Consider the following 23,036-nt stretch of genomic DNA (forward strand, 5'->3'; position numbering starts at 1 on the left):
CATTAAAGAGTCTTATCTAAAGTCTTATAATAGAACAAGCTGAATGAAGAAAGTACATATAATTAGATTTTCAAGTGAAGGACTTGAAAGTGCTCAGGCCTGAGCAGATGCTGCAGATCTTTAATAATGAGAACATTCTTCAGGGCTTTTAAAGATACATTTTAGACTAATCTCCTCTGTAAGATGCAAGGCCTCCGTTTGAGGGGAAACCAAATGGTTGTTTTGACTACTCTGGTTTAACTTGACGGGTCGAACTCGTGTCTGAAACGGATTTTAATGCCAAACTGTTGTTTTTCAGGAACCATTGATTGGTGTGCCTCAAACTGTGTAATGGAAAATCGTGGTGAGTACCAAGTTGGTCACTATGGTCGGTTAAGTGTGCTGTTAATGCTGTGAAGAAAGCTGTGGGTTCTCTGATCTTACTGTGTGTGTTTACACTGCCTAGTTTCTGGGCTTCAGCATTACAACTCCTAAACCGCAGGACCTGAACGGGGGTCAGTTTCCCCTCCCAGAACCTGGTCTTCCCCGTTCTCTCTGTGTGTGTGTGTAGCTGTATCACTAATTGCAATATTGAGCTTTCCCTCTCGTGTAAACTCAGCAGCTGTGCAGGAAAAGGAGGAATTGTTTTCACTGCCACCTGTGGCTTTTGGTAACGGTTCCCCTTTTATAACTAAACAAGTTAACCCTTACTGACTGTGACTTACGGCTCTCTTTGGCTACTTCGTAACCAAAGGCATACACAGTTCTCTTCATTAGTTTTCAGTGTTGAATTTCTATTAAAGGAACATTTAATATTGTCGTTAGCATGCTTGCTTGCATTCACTTCCTGGTGACTTTCGTTGCCTTTAGATGGAGCCAGTCTTGTTGGTTCCCTCTGCTGTGGGAACATAGAACGTCATGGCACCGTTCACAGGGCGTGTTGGACTGGGCTTTGAGTGTGTGTACCTGCCTCTGTGTGCTTGCCTGCTGAAATTGCCTGGCCCAGTCTCTTATCCAGGTCAGGCCAACAGGTTCTGAGCTCATGCGGATACGGCTCAGCTTTCTGGAGGCCGGCCCGGCGTAGAGACTGTATGTGGGGCACAAGGGAAGAAAAGGAACGCCGTCACACACGCCGGCTCTCCATCTTTAGAAACCTGCGATCTGTCCGTGCGTAGCGACGCAGCTCAATAATGCTCTGGATTCCTCCAAGAGCCGTAGGACCGGGTTCGTTAAAGACACGCCAACCTCAAAAGGACAGAAAGCACCGATTCACCGGGTTCAGTCCTGACTCCGCGTTCTCTCTCTGTAGCATGCAGGCGTCAATCTCTTTTTCTATCGCCTCCATATTCTCAGCCCAAATGTGGCCGCCCTCCTTAGCGAACGTGTGTCAAAGGCATGCTAATCCATCCGCAACTATTCAAATTGTGAAGAGACACTTTGGGACGGAGTAAAAATGGTGCCCAAAGACGGATGAGCGGCATCATAAACACCTTCTGAAAAAGTAGTGCCAGCTTCTAGATCTAGAAACGGCAGCTTATGTGTGATCAACACGTCCTCCTCTTTGGGAGATTGTCTTGTGAGGAGTCGCTCCGTCGTAGTAGCGGCTGTAATTGGGCTGTTTTCTATTGCTCCTGATGCAGTATTTATGGGGATTTACTGCCATTTGTTTTCTTTTTTTCTGTTCAGGTTTTGGCTTGTCAGGTTACACGCGTCACTAATTTTGTGCCGGATTATGGAGGCACTGTCTGTATGTCTGTCCTCTGTTCTCGTCATCTCAGCATTATGGTGGAGAGAAACTACTGACACCAGCGTGTCAGACAAATGACTGCTTTCTGCTGTGAGCCAGGGAGGGAAGGGGGGGGCGGAAGTCCAAGTACGGAAGGGAGGGAAGGATGGGGGGGCAGCACTGAACAGTTAAAAGGAAGGTCAAGACAAAAGAAGAAAAGATCTAAGGGTGAGACCAGAGGATGTCGGCCCTCTGAGGGGGGGGGGGGGGCAGCGTTGATCTACGCAGAGTAGTGTGGCCGTCTCTGGGGCAGCGCAGGTAGAAGCCCCTCTGGGGCTGGATCATGGGGCAGAACCTCCATGTGGAGACCTCATCTCAGCGCCCACAACGGCACAGCCCTGACGGTGAGTTGCACGGCTCACTCACACAAATACTACTTAATGCAGTTTCTCAAAAGCAACCTGCAAAATCAATTTACTATCCTGTAGTTTATCAATAAACAGGAAATACAGAGGATAAATAATGGTTGAAGTTTGTACGTTTGACTTTGCTCGCCGGCCCCCGCTTCATTACGAGGAATGTTAAATCGATCCATCGCCACACGGATTAGTCTCAGCTGTGTTTTTACAGACTCGTGCATGTGTTGTGTGTGTATTAGTTAGGGCGTTAGGGCGTTAGGGCGCTGGCCTGATTGTCTTTCTGGCGTTCACAATTAGGTTTCAAATTGCAGAGTTATTTTTTGGGGGGGGGCGGGGTGCACAAGTATCCAGAAACACACGGGGTGATTATAACATGTTTAGCGCTGTCATTTAAAAAGATTATAATTCATAATCTGGCCTGGCAAGAATTAGTGGCAACAAGGATTGTGGTATTTCCCAACCACTGCCCCCAATCTAAGTTATCAGGTTGGCTGAAGGCTTTTTCCAAACAACAGTCCCCTTTGACCACCATGACGAATAGAATCATTAGAGGAGAACCAGGCCTCTTTGGTCGATGTCTGAAATGGTGGCTGGTGTGGCTTGGTGTTTGGAGTATTTCTGAGGAACACGCATGTGTACACACACACACACACACACACTCAAACAGCGTCACACACCCCCATGTTTCCTGACTGCTATGCCTTATCTTGGCAGAGCTTCTGATTGCAGAGCATGACTGCACCGTTTTAGATGCTGGCCGTGTCTTAGATGGAAATTAGTTTGTTTATATCATCATGGATGTCAGCCAGAAGATGAGTTTGTGTCCCCGATGCCACTGTTGTGTGCGCTGCGTCACTGTGTGATTCCGTGAGGGATACACTGGACTGTTATTGAGTGCGAGGGGAAGAGGTTGTCTTTGTTCTCGCTCACAGAATCAGGGTGGAGTGTCGTTTCCTCCGTGTGTTTCCAGCCCCCAACTCCTGTGTTCTTTCTCTATGTACTGCTCTTTTTTTTTTAAGCTTTACTGTCGTTCCCAGACCACGCAGCTGTCGTGACTTTTTTTCTTCTCACTGATTAAAACAATTACATGTTGGAGAATTTTTCTTGGTATCAGTGAAAATGTATTTTGAGTGGATTCCACAGCGCTCTTGAACGTGATTTTTGTTTTGGATGTACTGAACTTTATTCTTTTGATCTCCTTGAGATTGTCCTGTTGTGGGATTGACGCGTTGTCTTCAGGTTCCCCTGCAGTGCTTTGGACTGTGCAGGCCTGGAAAAGGCTGCTCACCCTGCGTCACCCTGCTTTAACGCTCTGTCGTCAGAGGCTCCTGACATCACGGTCTGCTGTTTGAGATCAATGGATCTGCTCCACAGGACCTAAAACAATGCTTCCTCTGGATGTCACAGCAGCTGGTCGGGGTCCTTGCTGAAATCAGCTGGGTTCACGTGGTGACGACATGGTCCTTGAACCAAGAACCCTTCGGCCATATTTTCCATAGTCTTTGCTTTGTGTCATTTTCTGTTGGGATATAAAATACATGACGATTCTCCCTGCTTCCAAATGGAATGTTGTTTTACGTCTCGCCACCATGGAAGCTGGACTCTCGCCACCTCTGTCCCAGGTAACTGGTGTCTGCTTGTTGAAATTGCGCTGCTCAGTATGTAGTGATATTATTGGGCTTTTAGATGGTGTGGAAGCAGCTGCTTCAGTGCTGAGGTGGACATGGGGAGTATTGGTTAAGACGGGCTTCCTGTGCCAGCGACCATTCACCACACCAATGACCCTCGGCAGGAGACAGAAGCCCTGCCGGCTCCGGGGGCGCTGGTGACAGAAACATTTGTGGTGGTTGTTATTATTTTGATTGCTGAGGACGTTTCATCAGCATTTTACGGTGTTTTAGGATGCGGTGTTGTTGTTGGAACCGGACTACAGAGTATGTAGGTTGTGATTCAGACATATTCTCTCTCCACTGATAATGTTGAAACTCTCTGAGCTCACTGCCCTGTTGTCGATCGCTTGACCCACAATACTTACCCTGATAGCAGGAAGCCATTCAATTAAGTACTTTAAGACGTAATGGCTTTCACATCGTACGTGCCGTGACTGACATTAATGAGAGAGCCCCCCCCCCCCCCCCCCTTGTAGAAGCAGTCAGGGCTAAACCTCTCGTGAGGTGCTATTCTCTAGCTAGCTAGCCAAGGAATGTGAGCACTCGACAACGAAGGCTTCTGCGTCAGACCTCTTCTGTTAATCGTGCCCACGTGGAGGAATCCATGGCTTCTCAGCATCACCCCGCTGGAGCACAATCAGCTGCTAAATAGAATGCGGGTCATAATGATCAAAGAGTTCAGAATAGGACGGTCCTCGCTGACCTTCCATGCTCCTTTGCCTTAAACAAAAGCTTTTGGATTAAATTCCATCTTTTATTTCAGATGACGAAGCTGAGCAGCACCACGGCACGATGGTGGGAGAGGGCGGCGGCATGGGGGACGGAACCCCGAAGCGCAAAGGCAAGTTCTCTACCCTCGGAAAGATCTTCAAGCCATGGAAGTGGCGGAAGAAGAAAAGCAGCGACAAATTCACGGAAACATCAGAAGGTTTGTGACGTGGCCTCATTGCGATTGTAGCGCGAGTGAACAAACACAATAATAGTGCTAGCAAATCTCCTGATGAGCGAGGAGCCCTAACTTATGTATTCCTGAGCATGCCAGAGGGGATTGATGTTCCTCGTTAAGATCGTGAAGCAGAAACGTTTGTGTGTAATGGAAGTTCTGTTATCTATGGCAGAACTGGAGAGGAAGATGTCAACGAGGCGTACGCGGCAGGAGCTCATAGAGCAGGGCCTTCTGAAGGAGGTCCCAGACAAAGGTAGGAGGGCTTCCATGATTCTGATCTCACTGACAAACGCCGCCTGCGCGTGAGGGAATCGACCCTCGGGCAATCGCAGACGGCCTGGTGAAGGTGTTTATTCACCAATGACCTGGTAAAACTTTCAACTTCTTCAAACGCAGATCCTGATGCTCACGTGAAGGATCCCTGTATGAAGAATGGCCACACGCTGCCTGTGAGCACTGGGGTTGGCGGTGGGGGAGGAGCCATCAGGAGCAGCAGGAGTCCATGCAACCAGAGCAAGCCCCCCTTAGTGTCTGACCTCAGGATCAACCCGACCTGGCTCCCCCAGCCAGATGAACGCAGGCTCCGCTCTCCCTCAGACGGCGAGCGGCGGGGAGCTTCGGGCTCCAGGGCCACGGGACCGTATGAAGACGGGCGGAGAGGGGCGGGGATCGGCTCACGTACACTTGCTGAAGGCGAGTGGAAGCCCGCCGCAGTCTGGCAGGGCCAGATGGAGGACGGAAGACGAGGACCACAACTTCACCACGAGGACGGGCAGAAGAGGCCCTGGCTGCAGAAGGCCCCGTCAGAGGATGGCAGGAGCCGTCGGCCTGCAGAAGGAGACTGGAAGCCCACACTCCCCAGACACACATCTGCTGAGGAAGGCCGGGCCTGCAGAGGTGAACCCCCCCCCCCCCCCCCCCGCTATCGGAGATCAACCACCAATTATTCTGAGAAGCTGTTATCATAATATGAATGTTAGTAGAGCTGCAACTGACATTTTAACTAACTGGCATTTTGATTAATTTGATTTGATTTGCGACGTTGGAGCCGCTCGCGTTTGTTTTCCTCGCTGTGAGAAAGTTCAAGATAAGGTGTTTCTAACAACTTGATGTCCGTCAGACATCTGTGAGGAAGGACTGACGGACGGGCCATTCTTCAGTCCATGTATTTTCTTTTTATGCGCTCCCACTTATAGACGGGCTCCCAGGGGCTCTGTTCCAGCTCCACGTCTTATTCAGGAACAAGAGGAAATAGTTTGTCCTCTCTACTCTACTAATTAATGTGGCATGATCATTATACCCATTATTGCCCTTTAAACGCAGAACTGTCACTTTAGTGATAATTGTTTAGATGACAGCAAATAGTTTTTTTTACTGGAAAAACGGCCCTTTGAGAAATGATGTCTGGAGCTTTTTACATCTCATTTGTCCCGTTATTTCAGAAACGTGAACCTCTTTAGTTTTCATTTTGTTTGGTAGCCATGTCCAGAAGTGAAGAAGCCCATACAGCACGACTGTCAGAAGGGAGATCATTATTTTTATCAGCAGATTTTTTTTTTATATAGTTTTGTTTGTCACCTTTCTCCTTACCTTGTGTTTTCCATTTTATCTTTCGCTCTGATGCAGCTTTTTTTTTTTTTACCTCTCCCACTCGGTTTCTATCTTTATCACATCTCTTGCTTTCTCTCCTCCTTTTCTCTCTCTTTCTCTTTCTCTCCCCTTATCACTGTTTTTCATGCTCACTTCCTTCTTGCCTCTTTGGTTGCATGATAAAAGATGGTCTGTAAATAAATAGAACTACACCTTTTGAGGAGTGGCGTGGCAGCAGAATGGTTTTGGGGTGGGGTGGCTGTAGGGAGCTGCAGCTGCCTCCTCTGTTTGTCTCTGCAGCTGATCCCTAGATATTGCAATTCCCAAACAACAGTTGTCACAGAGTTCCTTGAGAGGCGTAGCAGCAGACGATGTGTCGCTTGTATTTTGTAGACCGATATTTTATGATGTATCACTCGTAATAAAAGCATACTTTTGAGATGTCTGCTAGGTATGATAATTTAATGTTAATATTTCGACATGACTTTATGTTTTCGTAGAGTCGGACAGCTATTTTGTCTCTGACCCAGAAGCCCTGCGTGAACCTCTGCCGTCTAAACAGTCGGCCATGCCTCCAAAATGGCTGCTGACCTCCACGCCTGACCCCCACCACACAGCGCAGTACTCCTCTACCTCCTCGACTGCGGTGTCTAAACCCGTCCGGTCCGTTTCCTCGGTGGGTGCGTCTACTCAGCCGTCACCTCAGGGCACCAAGCAGCCCCCTATCCCCCCACCCAAGCCCGTGAACAGGAGCAATGCTGCCACGCTGGGTAAGTGCTGCTGCTGCTGAGTAGTGGGTTAAGAGGTGATGGAGGGACTCAACACGATGGCATACATCCCACAGCCACAGACGTACATCACCGGCACCCACATGTCTGCTAAGTTAGCGTTTAGATTCGGTACGCAGATGATGTCATAGCAACACACACGCACACGCAAACAGACTCGTGCACACTCGCATGCCCTGGTGGTAATATTGTTATCTAAACGGCTTGAGAAACTTTTCCTGCCTATTTTAGCTGCAACGTGACTCCAGTGTTTGGCAGTCTGAAGGGAACCGGGTCTCTTGTGGCTGTTGGATGCTGCTTGCATTGATGCTGTGTAGTGATGGTGGTTTGATTATTTCTATCCTGTCAACAGATCTGAGGGGTTTTGGGGAACTTGTGATGCCATTAGTTCCGTCACTGATATTTATTTATGGAGAGTTTGTGTTGTCCATTTGGCAGCTGGATGATGACCGACCAAAGGAGACTTTTGTGTCCCACATGTAGGAGAGAACAGCAATGCTTTCTCCAGTGCACATCGATCCTGATTATTATTATGTTGGTCTCCACATATCAGCCGTTTTTACTGACTTAATTAAACACACTTGCCATACAGCAGTCTTCTCTTGCAATGCTAGCGTACTGATGAGCATCAGCTTTTTAGGCCCATGGCAAAGCCGCCTGGACTGAACCAAGCTATCTGGTGTCAGTCGCCAGGCTAACATTAGCTTCGTATTTGATAGACAGGAATGTGGTATCAATCTTCTGATCAGATTTTTACAAGTGAACACGTTTAAGACGGGATTTTGCAAGGAAGCGTGTGGTTGATCTTTTTTTTTTAATAGATTGATGAGTGTCGGTCAAACCAGCACTCCTGCACGGCACACACTAGCTCTACTTTAACATCGAACACAGCACCATGTACCTAAATGGATTACAGTCCAGCTGAAGGCCTCCGTCTCCTCCCTGTCAGTCTCCGCCCTGCAGGGGGGGGAGAACGCTCAGCTTCCGCTCTACTGGTCCTGTTGGAAGCGAGAGTGCGACTACGATGTGTACCTGTCCCTGCCCGTCTACCTGTGTCGGCGGGCTGGAGGCCTGCGGTCAGGTAAAAGGATGCCCCATGGTGTCTCTGTGGCCGGGATGTCCTTGTCCAGAATATCCCTGCAGCATCTGCATTCTTCATCTTGTTGTGTCCTTTTTAGCTGCCGACATATTTCCCTCTATCCCTTTAACTCGACTGCTCTTCTTGGATGTGGTTCATAATGAGCTGAAACGCTGAATGGTTTTAATGCTGTGTGTGTAATGTTTGGCACGGGAATGACGGGAGCCTGTATCAGGTTCGAGCTGTGGCCTGCAATGCATCAAGTGAGGTTTATGTCACTTGTCTACTCGGCTTCTGCTCAATTGTGATGGCTGGATGGATGGATGGATGGGTGGACGGATGGAAGGATGGATGGAGAAAACGATGCAGGGACAAAAGGGCTTGAACTGCGCTAGACTAATCTGAATAAGTCTAGTCTACTTCATGTTTTTGAAGTCTTTCTCCGATGGCTTTTAACGTTGATGCAGCTTTGGAGCACACTTTTAACATTTCTACAGCAAATATAAAAACGTGCATGCAGTTACTGTTTGCATTTGTGCCTTCGATCAGCTTCTTGCACTTTAACCAACATTTGACGACACCTTTTAAAATGTGGTTGTACAAAGCATGTAAGCTTCATGTGTGTTTGTCTCTGGCTATTTCACCCTGCAGGGACACAACTCACAGTTTGTGTGTGTGCGTGTGGGGGGGGGGGGGGCATTCTGAAATCTGTTCCTTTTTTTGTCTGCACTGTTCAGTTGTGTCTGTGACAGACTTTTTTTCCATGTCGATGAACAACAGAAAAGTTTCCTGGTATCAAAATTAACGCAATATTTTTCACACTGTTGTGAAAAAGCACATCTGAGTCACGTGTGAGCAGAAAAATAACTTTGGCCTGCAGGGTGAACGTGGCCTCTGTGACCCTGTCCTCGTGTTGCACACAGGTTAATGAGGACCGCGTATGCATTCGTTTTTTTTCATAATCATGTGATGTGACACGGTGTACACAAGATATTCAGTCAGATATGTAATCCCACTGGTTATATTTGGTCTTGTGTATTCTGCTATGTTGGGCACATCACACATGTCACCGGGGCAACAGAACATTTGTTAGCATCCAGAGGCCGACGCTGGAGCTGCTTGATGTGGATCTGTCATTTCCATTTGCAGGTGACTTCACCCAAGCTGGCGGCGGCGGCGGCGGCGGTCTTGTGCCAGCCAAACCCTCCCCACCGATGCCTCCGAAGAGGACCACCCCCGTCACCAAACGCAATACCGACGACTCCTCGTTGTCCAGCCATCCCATAAACCCCAAACCACCCCCCCTGGACGATCACAGCAAGGTCGCTGTCAGCTTTCAGCTGCCTCCCACTCCGCCCTCCCCGCCCCTACCGACACACATACCGCCCTCTCCTCCCCGTCAGCACATTAAAACACACCATCTCCACCATCAGCACACCTACCCCCATCCACTGCCCCAACCCATACCAATGCTGTTTGACCCGCCGAGCCCAACCAATGAGACAGCTCAGCGTCCTGCTCCTGTGCCGCTGCACATCATGATCCAGCGAGCCCTGTCCAGCCCTGGCCCCGCCCAGCCACACCCAGACGGATCGCAGCATGCGCACACGTTGCTTTTCAAAACCCCTCCGGAGTTCCAAGCAGATCGGGGGCGTCCCCTCCCCGTCAGCATCCAGCCATTAAAGCTGTGAGTTTTTCAAATGCATAATGAAATGACTTTTGTAGATGTCGAAGTTCACCCAGACACTGCAGACGTCTGTCAAGACACAGTCCACTCTCTAAATGTGCATGTCTGTAAATCATCCGTAAAACAATCAGAAAATGGCTTTCTCATTTACAGATTCATTGTTTTGTTGTCACTCTCCTCCCTTACTTTATATTCGGCTTTCCGGGTTGCCTCCAAATACATTTTTACTACAGTAATACCTCGACATACGAGTGTTCCCAGCAATATTTTGCTTTGAAATGAGAGTATAAGTTTGAGATGAGAGCAACTTCCAGATGCTCCGAGCGCACGTCGCTCGTTCCGTGATTTTGGCTCTATCTGTGAATATTCTTTATAATAAGTGACGGGTCCAAAGAAAGCGAGTGGTAAGGATGGCGGCGAGAAGAAAAGACACATGATGGAGATAAAGCATGAAATTATCAATCAGCATGGTGATCTGTGATTTGGCATGCCAGTACGAGCGGAGTACATCGACATTAAGTACAATCCTCAAACAGAAGGACGCTAGCATGAACACAGAGCCTTTCAAAGCTCGGTCCAGGAACGAATTATACTCGTATGTCAAGGTATTACTGTACTTTGTACTCCATCCCATTTAGAGCTGAAACACAGCTGAGATTATTAAAAAGCTGGCTGAATGAGTTCTAATTTTATTATGTATTATCCTGTTCCACCAGCTCTGAAGATGACTACTCGGAGGAAGAAGACGAAGAGGAGGAAGATGATGAGGAAGCAGAGGAGTATGATGGGGAGATCCCCCAACCAGAGCTGGAGCCACGGAGTCGAAGATGCTTGGTCGGTGGTGCCGGAGTTTGTGTCAGTCCAGGAGGCAACACTTGTGATAAAGAAGAGGATGAGGAGGAAGAGGAAGAAGGTGACATGCGTGGGGAAGACAGCGACTCAGATGGCCCTGTACTTTATAAAGACGAAGAATCTGATGAAGATGAGGATGATGAGCCCCCACAGAGTAAATCATAGCTATTATTTATGAAAGAATGTAGTAACGATTATTTAGTATCCAGGATTTCATATTGCTCTTCTGCAGCTTCGCGTGTGACCACGTCTCTGCTTGGCTCATGTTCAGGCGCCCTGGCTGCCAGGGTCAAGAGGAAAGACACCTTGGCTCTGAAGCTGAGCAGCCGTCCTTGTGCCCCAGACAGGGACCGGTTCCCCCAGGAGAGGGGCGGCAGAGACGAGCAGCGTCCAGGACAGACGGGTCTCACCTGGCAGAGCAGGGAGCAGTGGGAGGCCATCCGAAAGCAGATCGGCACTGCGCTCACAAGGTCGGGACGGGCGTCCTCATCACACCGACGTGTTGACCTTTGCTTTGGTGCCCTTTAAGCAGATGATAGTTAATTTCCTAAAGAAGTCAGCAGATTGTTTGTTAGACCTTTTTCCTACTTTGTATCTGAATGATTGAGTGATGAGACTGTAAAAATAGTCCCGTCTTTTTTCCACTTCAGGCGACTTAGCCAGAGGCCCACCGCTGAGGAGCTCGAGCAGAGGAACATCCTCCAGCGTTAGTATCCCGTCTTTATTTCCTTCTCACATTCGTTAACTCGTAATGAGATTTTAATGGCTTCACGAAAATCACATTATATTTTGTGTCTTCATCTCCTTGGGCTTTCAGAAAAGACCAAATCTGATTAATCATTTGTCTGTGCCTTATTTTGTCTGCTATTGCTGTATGCAGTTCAGTAATAGCAAAAAAATATCGACTTGAAACACGGATTACTCTTTAGATGTCTAATTTTGGAATCTGCTTTTCATCTTTCGTGCTCCTCAAGCCTGGCTGTCACGGAGAATCTAAATACAGTTCTGTCTCTTCTTTGTCAGCCAAAAATCAGGCTGACAGACAAGCGGAGGTCCGAGAAATCAAGCGACGACTGACCAGGAAGGTGAGGCAGCACATCCCCGGAAGACATCTGCATGTTGAATCATCTGCCGGATGATGAACTGACACAAATCTTTGTCATAGCTGAGTCAAAGACCGACAGTTGCAGAACTACAGGCGAGAAAAATCCTGCGGTTCCACGAGTACGTCGAAGTCACAGATGCCCAAGACTACGATCGGCGAGCAGACAAGCCGTGGACCAAGCTGACTCCTGCTGACAAGGTCCGCTCAGTTTGTCATCCATTGTCCTGCTTCGTCTTTCATGTTTCTTCAGTATTCAGTTGGATATTTGTTTGCTTTTACGTTGGGGTTTGAGCTTACAATCTCTGTCCTGTTGTTTCGTCCAGGCGGCCATCCGGAAGGAGCTCAACGATTATAAGAGCTCTGAAATGGAGGTTCATGAAGAGAGCAGAATCTACACAAGGTGTACCTTTTATCTGACGAACCGTCACATTTGGAACCTTTAGATTTCCGATACGGTCTTGGTGAGAGGTGGTTACCATAGTAACAGGGAATATAATTATAATACCATAGAAAATTCTTTGTATGATGCTTGTTTGTCAGACGTGAGAAATAAACTAAAAAATACTTTAGAGACATGTTTGGTATTTGATGGCTGTCATTCCTAAACATGGTGACAACGACATTGTTTTTCCTGTGATTGTTTCACAATAAGAGGCCATAGTTTGAAACTTGAAGTGCTAATGCTGTGCTTGGACCACGTGCACAATGAAGGCAGCTTGAATCTAATGAAATCTACTTGATGTAAATGTAATTCAGGGCTAAAGCTAAAAATGTAGAAAAATGAACATCAAATACTTTTTTGAATGTGTCTTATGCAATTTCTTTGTTTCCTTTAGGTTTCATCGGCCTTAAGTTTCCTTCCTCCTCATGGATAATGAAGCACTTACACTCTCTGTGGCAGGAAGCTGCTCTCTATGCAGGCAGATGACCTTTTAGTGTTTTTGTTGAATGTAACGTGTCGGGGGGGGGGGGGGGTCTGGAATCCGACTCGGAGCAAGAATGCTTCTCGCTTGCTGTCCATCACCTTCCCACTACAATGCTTTCACTAAACTAAGGTGGCAGTGACGACGAGACGCAGTATTTCTCCCTGGGGGGGGACCACGTGCCAACAAGGCGGAGAAGTAACAGAGGTCCACTCTGTCGGCTGTTATATGAAACCCGTCAGGGACATAATTATAATAACCTTTAATGTGGTCTCATTCTGTGTTGCCTTTTTTTCTTCTTTTCTGTAAGGAATTCATCTTATTAATGTAATAACATACAATAATAACAGTAGTAATAATTATGATAAAGACTTGTACTCCGCACAGTAATAATAGACAGGACAGACAAATGGTTGTTGCGAGAGTGAGCTGGAGGATTCTGTTACAGCGTTTGGCATCTCTGGGATATTGTGTATGTTTTCTATAAATTGTGTACAGACTGATATTGTTACACCTTAGAATGAAACTTGGAAATGTCTGATTATAAAATATTCTGTAAGGCACAAGATATTTTATATTGTAATTTCGATCACATGAATAGTGACAGGTTTTATTTGAGCCCTTTTTTTGGCTTGTATTTATTGTTGTGATGTGAGGTGGCAATTTAAGTGTCAATCTAGAGGTAGAAAAAGATGAAAGTCAGGAGGCTGCTTTTGTTTTTGTGTGACCAACACTTAAAGGACTAGGATACTGGTTTTATGTCACTAATTTCTGCGATCCACTGCATGAGCCAACACAGTCCAGTGCCGTTGGATCTGGACAGTTTCTCTCCATTTATATTCATGTTTTTGTACTTCCCTTTAATGATCTAACATGCAATGCATTCTGTAGCCACTTTAATTAAGATCATGTTAATAGTGTTACTACTAAGAGTTAAATGTAAGAAATATTTTGAGTGTAGATCAGGGAATTATCCAAAAAGTAGAAAATGTATAAACGGTAAACAGGGAGTCGTTTTGGCTGAATCCTTTGGAAGTTGCAGAAGTGTTTTATCTTCTATTGTTTGGCCAGTAGCTTGCAGGGTTCTCCGTGCTGTGTGAAGGTCCTAAGTTTAACTGATGCTTGTGTATATCTTGTCTTCCTTTCATTTGAAAAGAAATGTTAAATATAAAGTATCATATGTTGATATTTTTTTAAGATCAGAATATTTGTTCATGATAAAATGCTCTGAAAAAAATAGGAGCTTTTACATTTAAAGTTAACATTTAAGTAAATTTTTAATTGAATGTGGAATTGTATGAACTGACAGTTTTCTTTTTGTCAAATCTGAAACTAATTAAAAAGCTTACAGTTTGTCCAATAGTTTATGTACGTTCTCTGCTGCTGGCTCTAGAAATTGGAGCTCTGAATTTCAATAATGGGGCTGCAGAGACTCCTGGTGGCCGAGCCAAGTCGTGATGGGTGGCAGATCCTCAGAGCATATTGCATAATGAATCTGCATCTCGTCGGTTTAAAGCAGGAGATTTAGTAAACCAAGGAAAAATGTGATGTAAGTAAGGGACTTGTATTGTTGCAAAGACCATAATTGACAAATTAAGATTCTGTTTATTTGAAGATTGCAAAATCCAATTAGAAACTATAGATTTAGTGAATAATGAACACCAACACACACCAAGCTGCTACACACAGCGCTTATTAGTTGATTATTCAAAACCATCTGAAATATAGCCCCAGACGTGAAGAGTTGTCTGGAATTTCAAAATGTAATTATATTTACTCTTAAATGATGGTTAGAGGTGAAGACAAAGAAAAGACCGTGAGTAATGTTGAAATTATTAGCTGTTATCTCATCAACTATGAGGACAATCATCACCTCTACAAGACGTGTGAATCATTTGTATTGGTTTACATTTATTTTTTAATTGAAAGATATTGCATGTCAAGTCAATATAATATATAACATTAACGTAAAAAAATTAAGCTTGCCACGGGGAGGAAAATAAATAAGTTAAATAAAACAAGTTCAGCTCACAATATATCTCGACCAATGTCCAAATGTGTTTACAGCTTTACTGTTATTGCAGGGCTCAATACTTTTAAAATACATTTACAAATCTATTTCCTTGCAGAAAAAAAATAAAGGTTATTTTTTCCCAAACTTACACTGATGTATGAAGTATTTTCCCAAGATAATTATAGGTTAACGTTCTTTTCTGAAAGCATTAAGCCGTTTGTTAAAAAAAAATCTAAATACAACATGTTTATAATAAATGTTATAGTTATTACACAAGATGGGTCGTTTCTTTTTTTTATTTGAGGCTTTGAAACGCACGAGGCTTCACCCGCCCATCTCTACGTAAAATCACTGCCGCGTCATTCTTTAGTGTAGCCAATCAGAGCATCTCTTACTACCTCACGCACCCGAACCAATGTATGCAACGAGTACTGCCAGCCAATCAGAAGCAGAGTAGGATGGGTTATGCTGCAGCGATAGTAGGATTTGGAATTCGCCAACCGGGAACTACTTTGTTCGCGTCCCTTTTCGAACGGATCGCGACCCTCCAGCTGTTACGGGTCAGTCAACGATCACCGCCGGAGTTTCCGTTTCGCTAACATATTTGAGCGTTCGCTTCTGATCGAAGGAATTGCGCTATTCTATTTGATTAATTCCGTGCCGTACCGAAGCCTCGAGCAAGTTAGCAAACACCGTTGAACATTAGCTAAACTTGAACGCTGGCCGAGGACTGCGATCCGCGGGGTCGTTGTTGCTCACTTTCTTACGGTATTAGTCCGGCTGGGTGAGTCACGTTTATTTTTTGCGAAGGACTGAACTGTAGTTCAGACATATTTATAGAGAATTGTCGTTATGTAAACGTAGCTATCGGAATGTTAGCAAGAACACGTGCGGTGTCAGCGTTAATGTTAGCTTAAAAAAAACAATATGGCACGCACCAAACGTGTGTTAAAGCATTGGTAGCAAAGAGCGTGTTTCATAAAACCTTTTAATTGGTGGATATCTGTGATTCCAGCTTGAATCGGGCGTGTTTTTGCAGCATGTGAGCCGAGGCAGAAGCTCAGCTGCTTCCAGCTTATGTTAGAATGCAAACTGCGTTTTACAAGAGGTGGCTCTACGGAAGCCTTATGGAAATACGAACACTGGTTACGATGGGTGTACCTCAAACCTCACGGCACCAGTATCTTCAGCGTCAGAGATCTTCATCCCAAGGTTCTCCTTGGAGAGTAACCAGGTTGGATAGGATTAGACATGAGACAATAAGGGGGACGGTGAAGGTCAGACGTTTTGGAGAGAAGGTCAGAGAGGACAGACTTTGATGGTTTGGACATGTCCAGAGGGGGACTATATCGGTAGAAGGATGCTGAGGATGGAACTGCCAGGGAACAGAGCTAGAGGTCGACCCCGGAGGAGATACATGGACGTAGTGAGGGAGGACATGAGAGTGGCTGGTGTTGGGGAGGACGATGCAAAGGACAGGGTGAAGTGGAGAAGGTTGATTTGCTGTGGGGACCCCGGCCGGGACGGGCCAAAATAAATATACTTTATGTACTGTAAGCTTTACCGCTGTATCTGTAATTGTGATTAGTACTTCTAATAAACAAAATAATGGCTTTTAAGAGTTACCTGAGGAATGTTGTTAAAATCTCCTATTTTGTAAATGTTGTCATTTTTGCGCTTGTATGCAGACGAGATAAGATCTCCTTGTTCTTTCCCTCACTTCTTCAGGTGTCATGCCTGCTAAAAAGACCGCCATCAAGAGGAAGTCCAACTCTGCTGCTCAGGATGGGAAAGTCGGCAAGAAAGTAAAAGGTACAGCACCAAATGTTTTAGAGATAAAAAGGTGACAACAAAACACTGTCTTTTGTGTGATCAATGATCATTCAATATCTTCCTTACAGTGGGGGGGGGGGGGGGGTAATTATAAGGAGCTTGTCGTAAATTATCAACTGTATTGGATTGCTGCTATATTAGGCATCAGCTGCCGTTTGCTAGGTTTGTATACGCTCTGTCTCCGTGGCGCATGTATTAAAGAGACCTGAGTCTGTAATTCTTCAGAGAATTAGCAACTCTTATTAAACCAGGAACCATTTCCGGCCATCTGAATTTCAATGCCAAGAATTTGTGTCAATTACTGTAACTTTAGTAATTAAATTACTCGCACAAATTAAGGAATCATTTTAGGGTTTTATGATTTAGAAGGTTTTTAGTCAACTGAGGGTGATAAACATTTTGATTCAGTCATGACTAATGAGTCTAAAACTGTGTGCCTACATTAGTTTCCCACAAGAGTCATGGCAAGGAACCGGGCCAGGTTCTTGTTTTGGGCCAGGGTGATGTTGGCCAGCTGGGTCACGGTGAGGATGTCTTGCAGAGGAAGAAGCCGTCTCTCGTGTCCCTGCCAGAGAAAATTGTGCAAGTGACGGCTGGGGGCATGCACACGGTGTGTCTCAGTGACACTGGAACCGTAAGAAGCCATCTTCCCTTCTTCTACACAAGAGCTGTTTAATCTTTGCATCTTTCTCTGGTGCTGATGTTTCCTAAATGCAGTGTTCTGGTCGTTTCCCTGTAGGTCTACACGTTTGGCTGCAATGATGAAGGGGCGCTAGGACGGGATACGACAGAGGGCTCTGAGATGGTTCCTGGGAAGGTGGTGTTGGATGAGAAGGTGGTCCAGGTGTCGGCAGGGGACAGCCACACAGCTGCGCTCACCGAGGACGGCTCTGTGTACGTTTGGGGCAACTTCAGGGTCAGTAACTTACCGGTACCTTACTGCCTGCCGGTTACCGCCTGAAAGTTTGTACTTGTTCCGAGTCATATTCAATTTATTAAAAACCACTTTATATCCTCTCTACCGAAACGAGTTCCCGTGTGGAGTTCATAGGCACAGTGACGTCGTTCCGAGTTCCTTAGAGAAAATTAGCAAAATTGTCCAAACTCGAGTCCTGGTATAAACGAGACTTCTGAGACGAGGTTGCAAGTTACTAAGAGTTAAAAAGGTTTTCAGAAAGTTACTTCTTTTTGTACTTATTCACTCGGACACACACCACGTTCATTGGAAAGTCGTCTCCAAGCCGTGGAAGATAACTTATTAGCATCTTCAGAAAACCTGCCCCGGGACATTCCCGTGTTATTAGCTTGCAGAAGCTACACCTGTGGGTGGAGCTGTCTATTTTGGAGCAATGATTTAAGCCCCGCCTACAGACTCCAGTCGCGCCCTGCTTTCTTCTACCTTGTGTTTACACCCTCAGCCAACACCCCGCCACACACTTGTATTATTACCCTCGCCGAAGAGGAGGCGAGGGTATTGCAATTGGGTGCGTTTGTTTGTTTGTCTGTTTGTCTGTCTGTCTGTTTGTTTGTCTGTCCGAGCGCATAACTCAAAAACTAGTAACCCAATCAACTTGAACATTTTACACGAGCAAGGTTCTGTCCGTGGCTCGATCCTCCCCGAGAATGGCGTTGATCCGGATCTGGATCCAGATTCTAGAATTATTTTTACATCTGGAATTGTGCCTGTGCTGTAAACTGCCACTTTTAGAGGGAGGGACACGAATTGCATGATGGGAAAAAGAGTCCAGAAGGAGTCTTGTAGTACGTTCCGGAGCAGCAAGCTAGAGCAGGTTTGGCCCCTCTGATCCGGAAGCCCCGTTTACTGTCTCACAAGATCCAATAGTCCTTTGGAGGCGAGGGTCTGCAATCTCTGATTGTCGTTTTCTAGTTATGTTCTGACGTGCCCGCTGTGGCTTTGCAGTCGCTCCAGCACAGCTCCTCCACGCTTCCCACTGACGGCTCCACAGCAGCTGGGAAACCAGGTGTGCCGTGTCTGTACAAAAGAAGGGCGGTCTTAAAAAGCCAAATATCACCTGCAAATAGATTCTAGGCCCCGGTCGTCTGAGAAACTTACTACCTTATGTACCTTTTTGTTTCGCCCCTGGATGACATTCAGCATGTGCCTCATTTTGAATTCGTAAATGGATTTTATTGATACAGTATGCAAGAGGAAGAGAGCGGCACAAGTCAGCTGGTTTAGAGGCGTCTTTGTGGGTTTATCTTAATTCCATTAAGAACGGGTCTTGTGTCTAGCCAGTGTGCAAAGTGAATTAGCATTGCGCTCTGTAACAGGCAGAGCTCTGTCTCTGCAGAAGCGCGTGAACCCGACGATGTAGCGCCATTAACTCGAGATCGTCCAATGAAAGGGTTTTGTTTTTGTTTACTATTCGTTGTTTATAATATTCCTTTACTGCTGTGGGACTGCGTATACAAACACGATCTGCAGACGAGGCTGCAAACTGATTTAGGATGTTGTGCTTATTGTATTCACGCTGAAATGTAAAGCAGCAACGGCCATTTCTACGCTCCTCAGCCCCATTTGTAGCTCTTCACCAAACTTCACCATGAAAGGAACGAGGACTCTGCTCGGTCTCTCTCCCGCGTTAGCATTTTTCTCTGAAAACCCTTTGATCTCTCATTCTGGTTTTCTCGCTCCTTGGATGAGGGATTCATTCATGTTCATTCTACTGATGCTTATACCCACTATACGTGTTTCAGCCTTTTTATAGTATACTTATTAGAAGTATTTCTCTCCTCTTTCTGAGCCCAGCCGTGTCTCTCTTGGCCTCTGCCTGACGGTTTCTCTGAGCTTTTTGAACTTTTCCTCATTTTCCATCGTTTTTATCTCCATATCTGTTTCCTGTGGCTGCATGATGAAGTCTGACCGTCGTCTCGTGATCCATGCTTAGCGACAATAACGGCCCCACTTTGTGGCCGCCTGGAGAGGACAGTGCATTGATCCTGTTAGATGATTCCTTGGTTGTTCATTATTCATACTCAGCAGCACACTGGCAATTATGTCTTTATTGCCTCCGCCTGCCTTCTGTGTTCCCACTTGATTTCTGACTGTAGAAATCATCTCATCGATGAACTTCAACGTGCGGCACTAGCTTAATATGCCGTCCCTGTTTTCCAGGACAATAATGGCGTGATCGGTCTGCTAGAGCCATTAACGGGCTCCACCGTTCCCGTCAAAGTCCCAGTGACGGTGCCTGTTGTGAAGATTGCATCCGGTAACAATCAGTCCTGCCTGGTGACACGTTTTTACTTTCTCCACTGCCTATTGACGTCTGCAAATGGTTCTGTTTGCTTCTCTCCAACGCCTCCACAGGTAACGATCACCTGGTGCTGCTCACGGTGGAGGGCAGTCTTTACTCGTCGGGCACTGGGGAGCAGGGGCAGCTGGGAAGAGTGGCTGAAAACTTCTCCGACCGAGGCGGCAGGAGAGGCCTCGGTAAAAAAGGACGAGGCGTTCGTCGTCCAACGTTAACGTTCACACGATGGTGTCTGTGTTGACGTGAGTTCTAACCGCGCTGCTGTAACCCGCCGTGCGTTCTGTGGCTTCAGGTCGGTTGCTGGTGCCTCAGCTGGTCACAGTCAAAGGGAAGGTTCACTTCACGGACGCCTTCTGTGGCGCCTACTTCACCTTCGCTGTGTCGAAACAAGGCGACGTCTACGGGTTTGGGCTCAGCAACTATCACCAGCTGGGTGAGATGCTAAACTGCGTTCAGATGGGTTCTCACCTCTCATCCCTATTGAACTGTTAAATACTGTAGTTCTTATCGGTACACTGCTTTTTACTGTGACTGTTTTCACTTTAGTCTCTGGTTTTATAATTTTTTATTAAATTGCTGTTATAGTGTTAATATAGTTATTACAATCAGCATTTAAATTGTTTTACATTGATACAGTTGTGAACTCTGGTGTCTTGAAAATTAAATCTCAAATTCAAAGGTTTTCGGTATATTCAGGCAGCGCTTCTCCCTCTGTTCTGACTCGTGAATGAAACGGTACACTGTGAGGTTACTTAAATTATTCTATTGTATCTGTCTGTTCAGGTACTAAAGACATCAAGACCCATTTTTTCCCGGTAAAATTAGAGTGCTTCAAGAACTCTACGACTTCCTGGGTGGAATTCTCTGGAGGGCAGCACCATACAGTCTGCCTTGACGCTGAAGGTAAGCTGCAGGTTCTAATTCAGGCTTGATCTGGGTCTGCTGTGTGGCTCTTAAAACCAAGTAGCTTTCTCCAGTTAACATTAAACTGATGTTATAAATGTTGAAGTGCACAAATCAGTTTTAGAGACACCGACAATAAAATATCAGACATTACAGCACAATAAACTCAAAACAATAATATATTACAATCATAAAGTGAGGCAGAGCAGGTTCTTATTTTTATTTTGAATGACTGATAATAGATTCATGCTGGTCTTTTAGGACAGGTATATAGCCTGGGCAGGGCGGAGTACGGCCGTCTGGGTTTGGGCCAAGAGGCTGAAGAGACGATTGAGCCGAGGCTCGTGAAGGGGCTGGAACCAGTCAGCGGTGTGGAATGTGGGGCTTCAGTCAGCTTCGCTGTCACCGGAGAAGGTGAGGCGGAGAACGTTCGGGGTTGAGTGATCTGCTTCTGTGTGTGGTTTTACAATGTACGACACCAACAGCCCTGCTGGCAGCTGGAGGATGATGCATGTGCTTGTTGGCCATTTAAATAACAACTCATGATTGCGATGGACATAATCGTTGTCCACGCCTTTGTGCTCCAGGATCTGTGTATGCCTGGGGCATGGGCACCAACCTGCAACTCGGCACAGGAGAGGAGGCGGATGAGTGGAGCCCAGTGAAGATGACTGGCAAGCAGCTGGAGAACCGTGCAGTACTGATGGCCTCCAGTGGAGGGCAGCACACAGTTCTTTTGGTCAAAGCCAATCAGGAGAGCTGATTTCCATCTGAGCCAGAGAAGGGTTTGGGGGGGGGGGGGGGGGGTCGTGTGTGTCATTTCTATGTGGGGCATTGATCACGATGCTGATGTGTGGGCATGAGGTCGGTCTGTGTGATGCCTCATGAGGGGGAACGTGAGAATCCGACCCTTTTTTTTACCGCAAGACTTCTTTCTTGTCATGGAAAAATGTTCGGAAGTTTGTAAATCACGACAAATGAAAGACTTTTTTAAAAAAAGTAGTTTTCAGCGTTTTCTTTGAGATACTTTCCTTCGGTCAGTGTGGCCAATATGTTTGATGTTTGAAAGTGTATCTATGGGGATCTATATAATGAGTGAAAGTCTTTTAACAAATTCCACGACTGTATTTTAAAAAAAACATTTTTCCTTTAAATCATTAGTTTCATCTACCTTGGTTCAGGCTTGGAAATGTGACGCTACTGTTCATTTTACTTTGCGCATACAAAATTATTCAGGCTGTTTTGGCATGTACTATATTGCCTTTCCTATCTGAAAATAAAGATTAAATTTTATGTCTTTAAATGTCTTGTACAGTGCATTAAGAATATATATATTTTAACTTATATTCCATTTAGATATAGACTGCAAATTTAAATAAGTAAAAATAGAAATTGTGTGGAATTTTGGGTCATTTCAAATTACAGAACCGGTCTTTGCTGCTAGGCTGAGAATAAGAATTTAGAGTTGCAGCCATGCTGCTAAATCTGATAGCCTACTTGCTAACGGATGACAGATTGGATGGTGGGAGGAGGGATTGAAAGGTGTCCATAGGGTCCTACATTAGGATACAAGCAAGGAAATGAAGATAGTAAAGTGTCTCTGTCCACTACTAGGACAGAGACACATTTTGTTTTTCATGTATCCTATTCTGTTAAGTTATTAAAAGTATTATCAATGTATTTTTCTATACCCTTAAATGGAAAACTAATGAAGCTGAATCGCTAAAACCTCGCCTGTGCAGGTGATGCCATGGATAAGATGGGAGCAGCATGAAAGCATCCACCTTTTGCTAACAGCTTTCTTCACGCCAGTATATTCAAAGTCTTCTGTCCCCAGTTCAAAGAGCCATTCACAGGAGGGTTAATGAACACGCTGTGATTAAGTCCTTTCACTCTTTAGAAGGTATGGCTGCGTGTTTCACAAAGCGTGTGGGTTCTCGTGTTCCTGGTTTAGTTACACAGGGCATGGGGTCTGAGGCACCTGCACCCCCCTGCATTCATTAGGAAGGGAAGGAGCCCAGTTACTTACACAAGCTTTTATTTTGGTGACTATGTCTGAGCGTAGGCTTTATGTTGCACATCTGCTGCAGGCTTCTGACTGGCTGTGTGGTTTCATTGAAATGATCATTTTTAATTAGGAAGCTTTTTCGTCATTTAGCTTTGCCTTGATTGAAATCCAGCAGCCTTTGTAAAGCCTGTTATTAATTATCTTATCCTGTCACATGATGACGGCTGAATTATCACACAA

General features: G+C 45.7%; 2 protein-coding genes across 2 annotated transcripts; both read left to right on the forward strand.

Annotated features, from left to right (window-relative positions):
* Nucleotides 1-3,685: 3,685 nt before the first annotated feature.
* phactr4b (phosphatase and actin regulator 4b) lies at nt 3,686-12,723 on the forward strand. Its single transcript, XM_068759963.1, has 14 exons — nt 3,686-3,746; nt 4,558-4,722; nt 4,913-4,993; nt 5,137-5,637; nt 6,831-7,100; nt 8,068-8,199; nt 9,346-9,883; nt 10,600-10,889; nt 11,007-11,205; nt 11,386-11,441; nt 11,759-11,820; nt 11,901-12,038; nt 12,164-12,240; nt 12,677-12,723. Exons 1-14 carry the CDS (start codon nt 3,686-3,688, stop codon nt 12,690-12,692), a joined length of 2,586 nt encoding a protein of 861 aa, XP_068616064.1. The 3' UTR covers nt 12,693-12,723.
* Nucleotides 12,724-16,510: 3,787 nt separating this feature from the next.
* On the forward strand, nt 16,511-21,568 carry rcc1 (regulator of chromosome condensation 1). Its single transcript, XM_068760356.1, has 9 exons — nt 16,511-16,589; nt 17,057-17,244; nt 17,350-17,526; nt 19,747-19,843; nt 19,942-20,064; nt 20,178-20,318; nt 20,669-20,788; nt 21,050-21,202; nt 21,376-21,568. The coding sequence occupies exons 1-9, from the start codon at nt 16,511-16,513 to the stop codon at nt 21,549-21,551; spliced, it is 1,254 nt and encodes a 417-aa protein (XP_068616457.1). The 3' UTR covers nt 21,552-21,568.
* Nucleotides 21,569-23,036: the final 1,468 nt, after the last annotated feature.

The sequence above is a fragment of the Brachionichthys hirsutus genome, chromosome 3 (assembly GCF_040956055.1).
Source record: "Brachionichthys hirsutus isolate HB-005 chromosome 3, CSIRO-AGI_Bhir_v1, whole genome shotgun sequence".
Classification (NCBI taxonomy): domain Eukaryota; kingdom Metazoa; phylum Chordata; class Actinopteri; order Lophiiformes; family Brachionichthyidae; genus Brachionichthys; species Brachionichthys hirsutus.

Bases quoted from the DNA above. Each gene is read 5' to 3' on its own strand.
- phactr4b (XM_068759963.1), top strand. From the start codon at position 3,686: ATGGAATGTTGTTTTACGTCTCGCCACCATGGAAGCTGGACTCTCGCC. The intron at 3,747-4,557 runs GTAACTGGTGTC...CTTTTATTTCAG, and splicing joins TCTCGCCACCTCTGTCCCAG to ATGACGAAGCTGAGCAGCAC. The intron at 9,884-10,599 runs GTGAGTTTTTCA...CTGTTCCACCAG, and splicing joins AGCATCCAGCCATTAAAGCT to CTCTGAAGATGACTACTCGG.
- rcc1 (XM_068760356.1), top strand. From the start codon at position 16,511: ATGCCTGCTAAAAAGACCGCCATCAAGAGGAAGTCCAACTCTGCTGCT. The intron at 16,590-17,056 runs GTACAGCACCAA...TGCCTACATTAG, and splicing joins AGTCGGCAAGAAAGTAAAAG to TTTCCCACAAGAGTCATGGC. The intron at 20,065-20,177 runs GTAAAAAAGGAC...CTGTGGCTTCAG, and splicing joins AGGCGGCAGGAGAGGCCTCG to GTCGGTTGCTGGTGCCTCAG.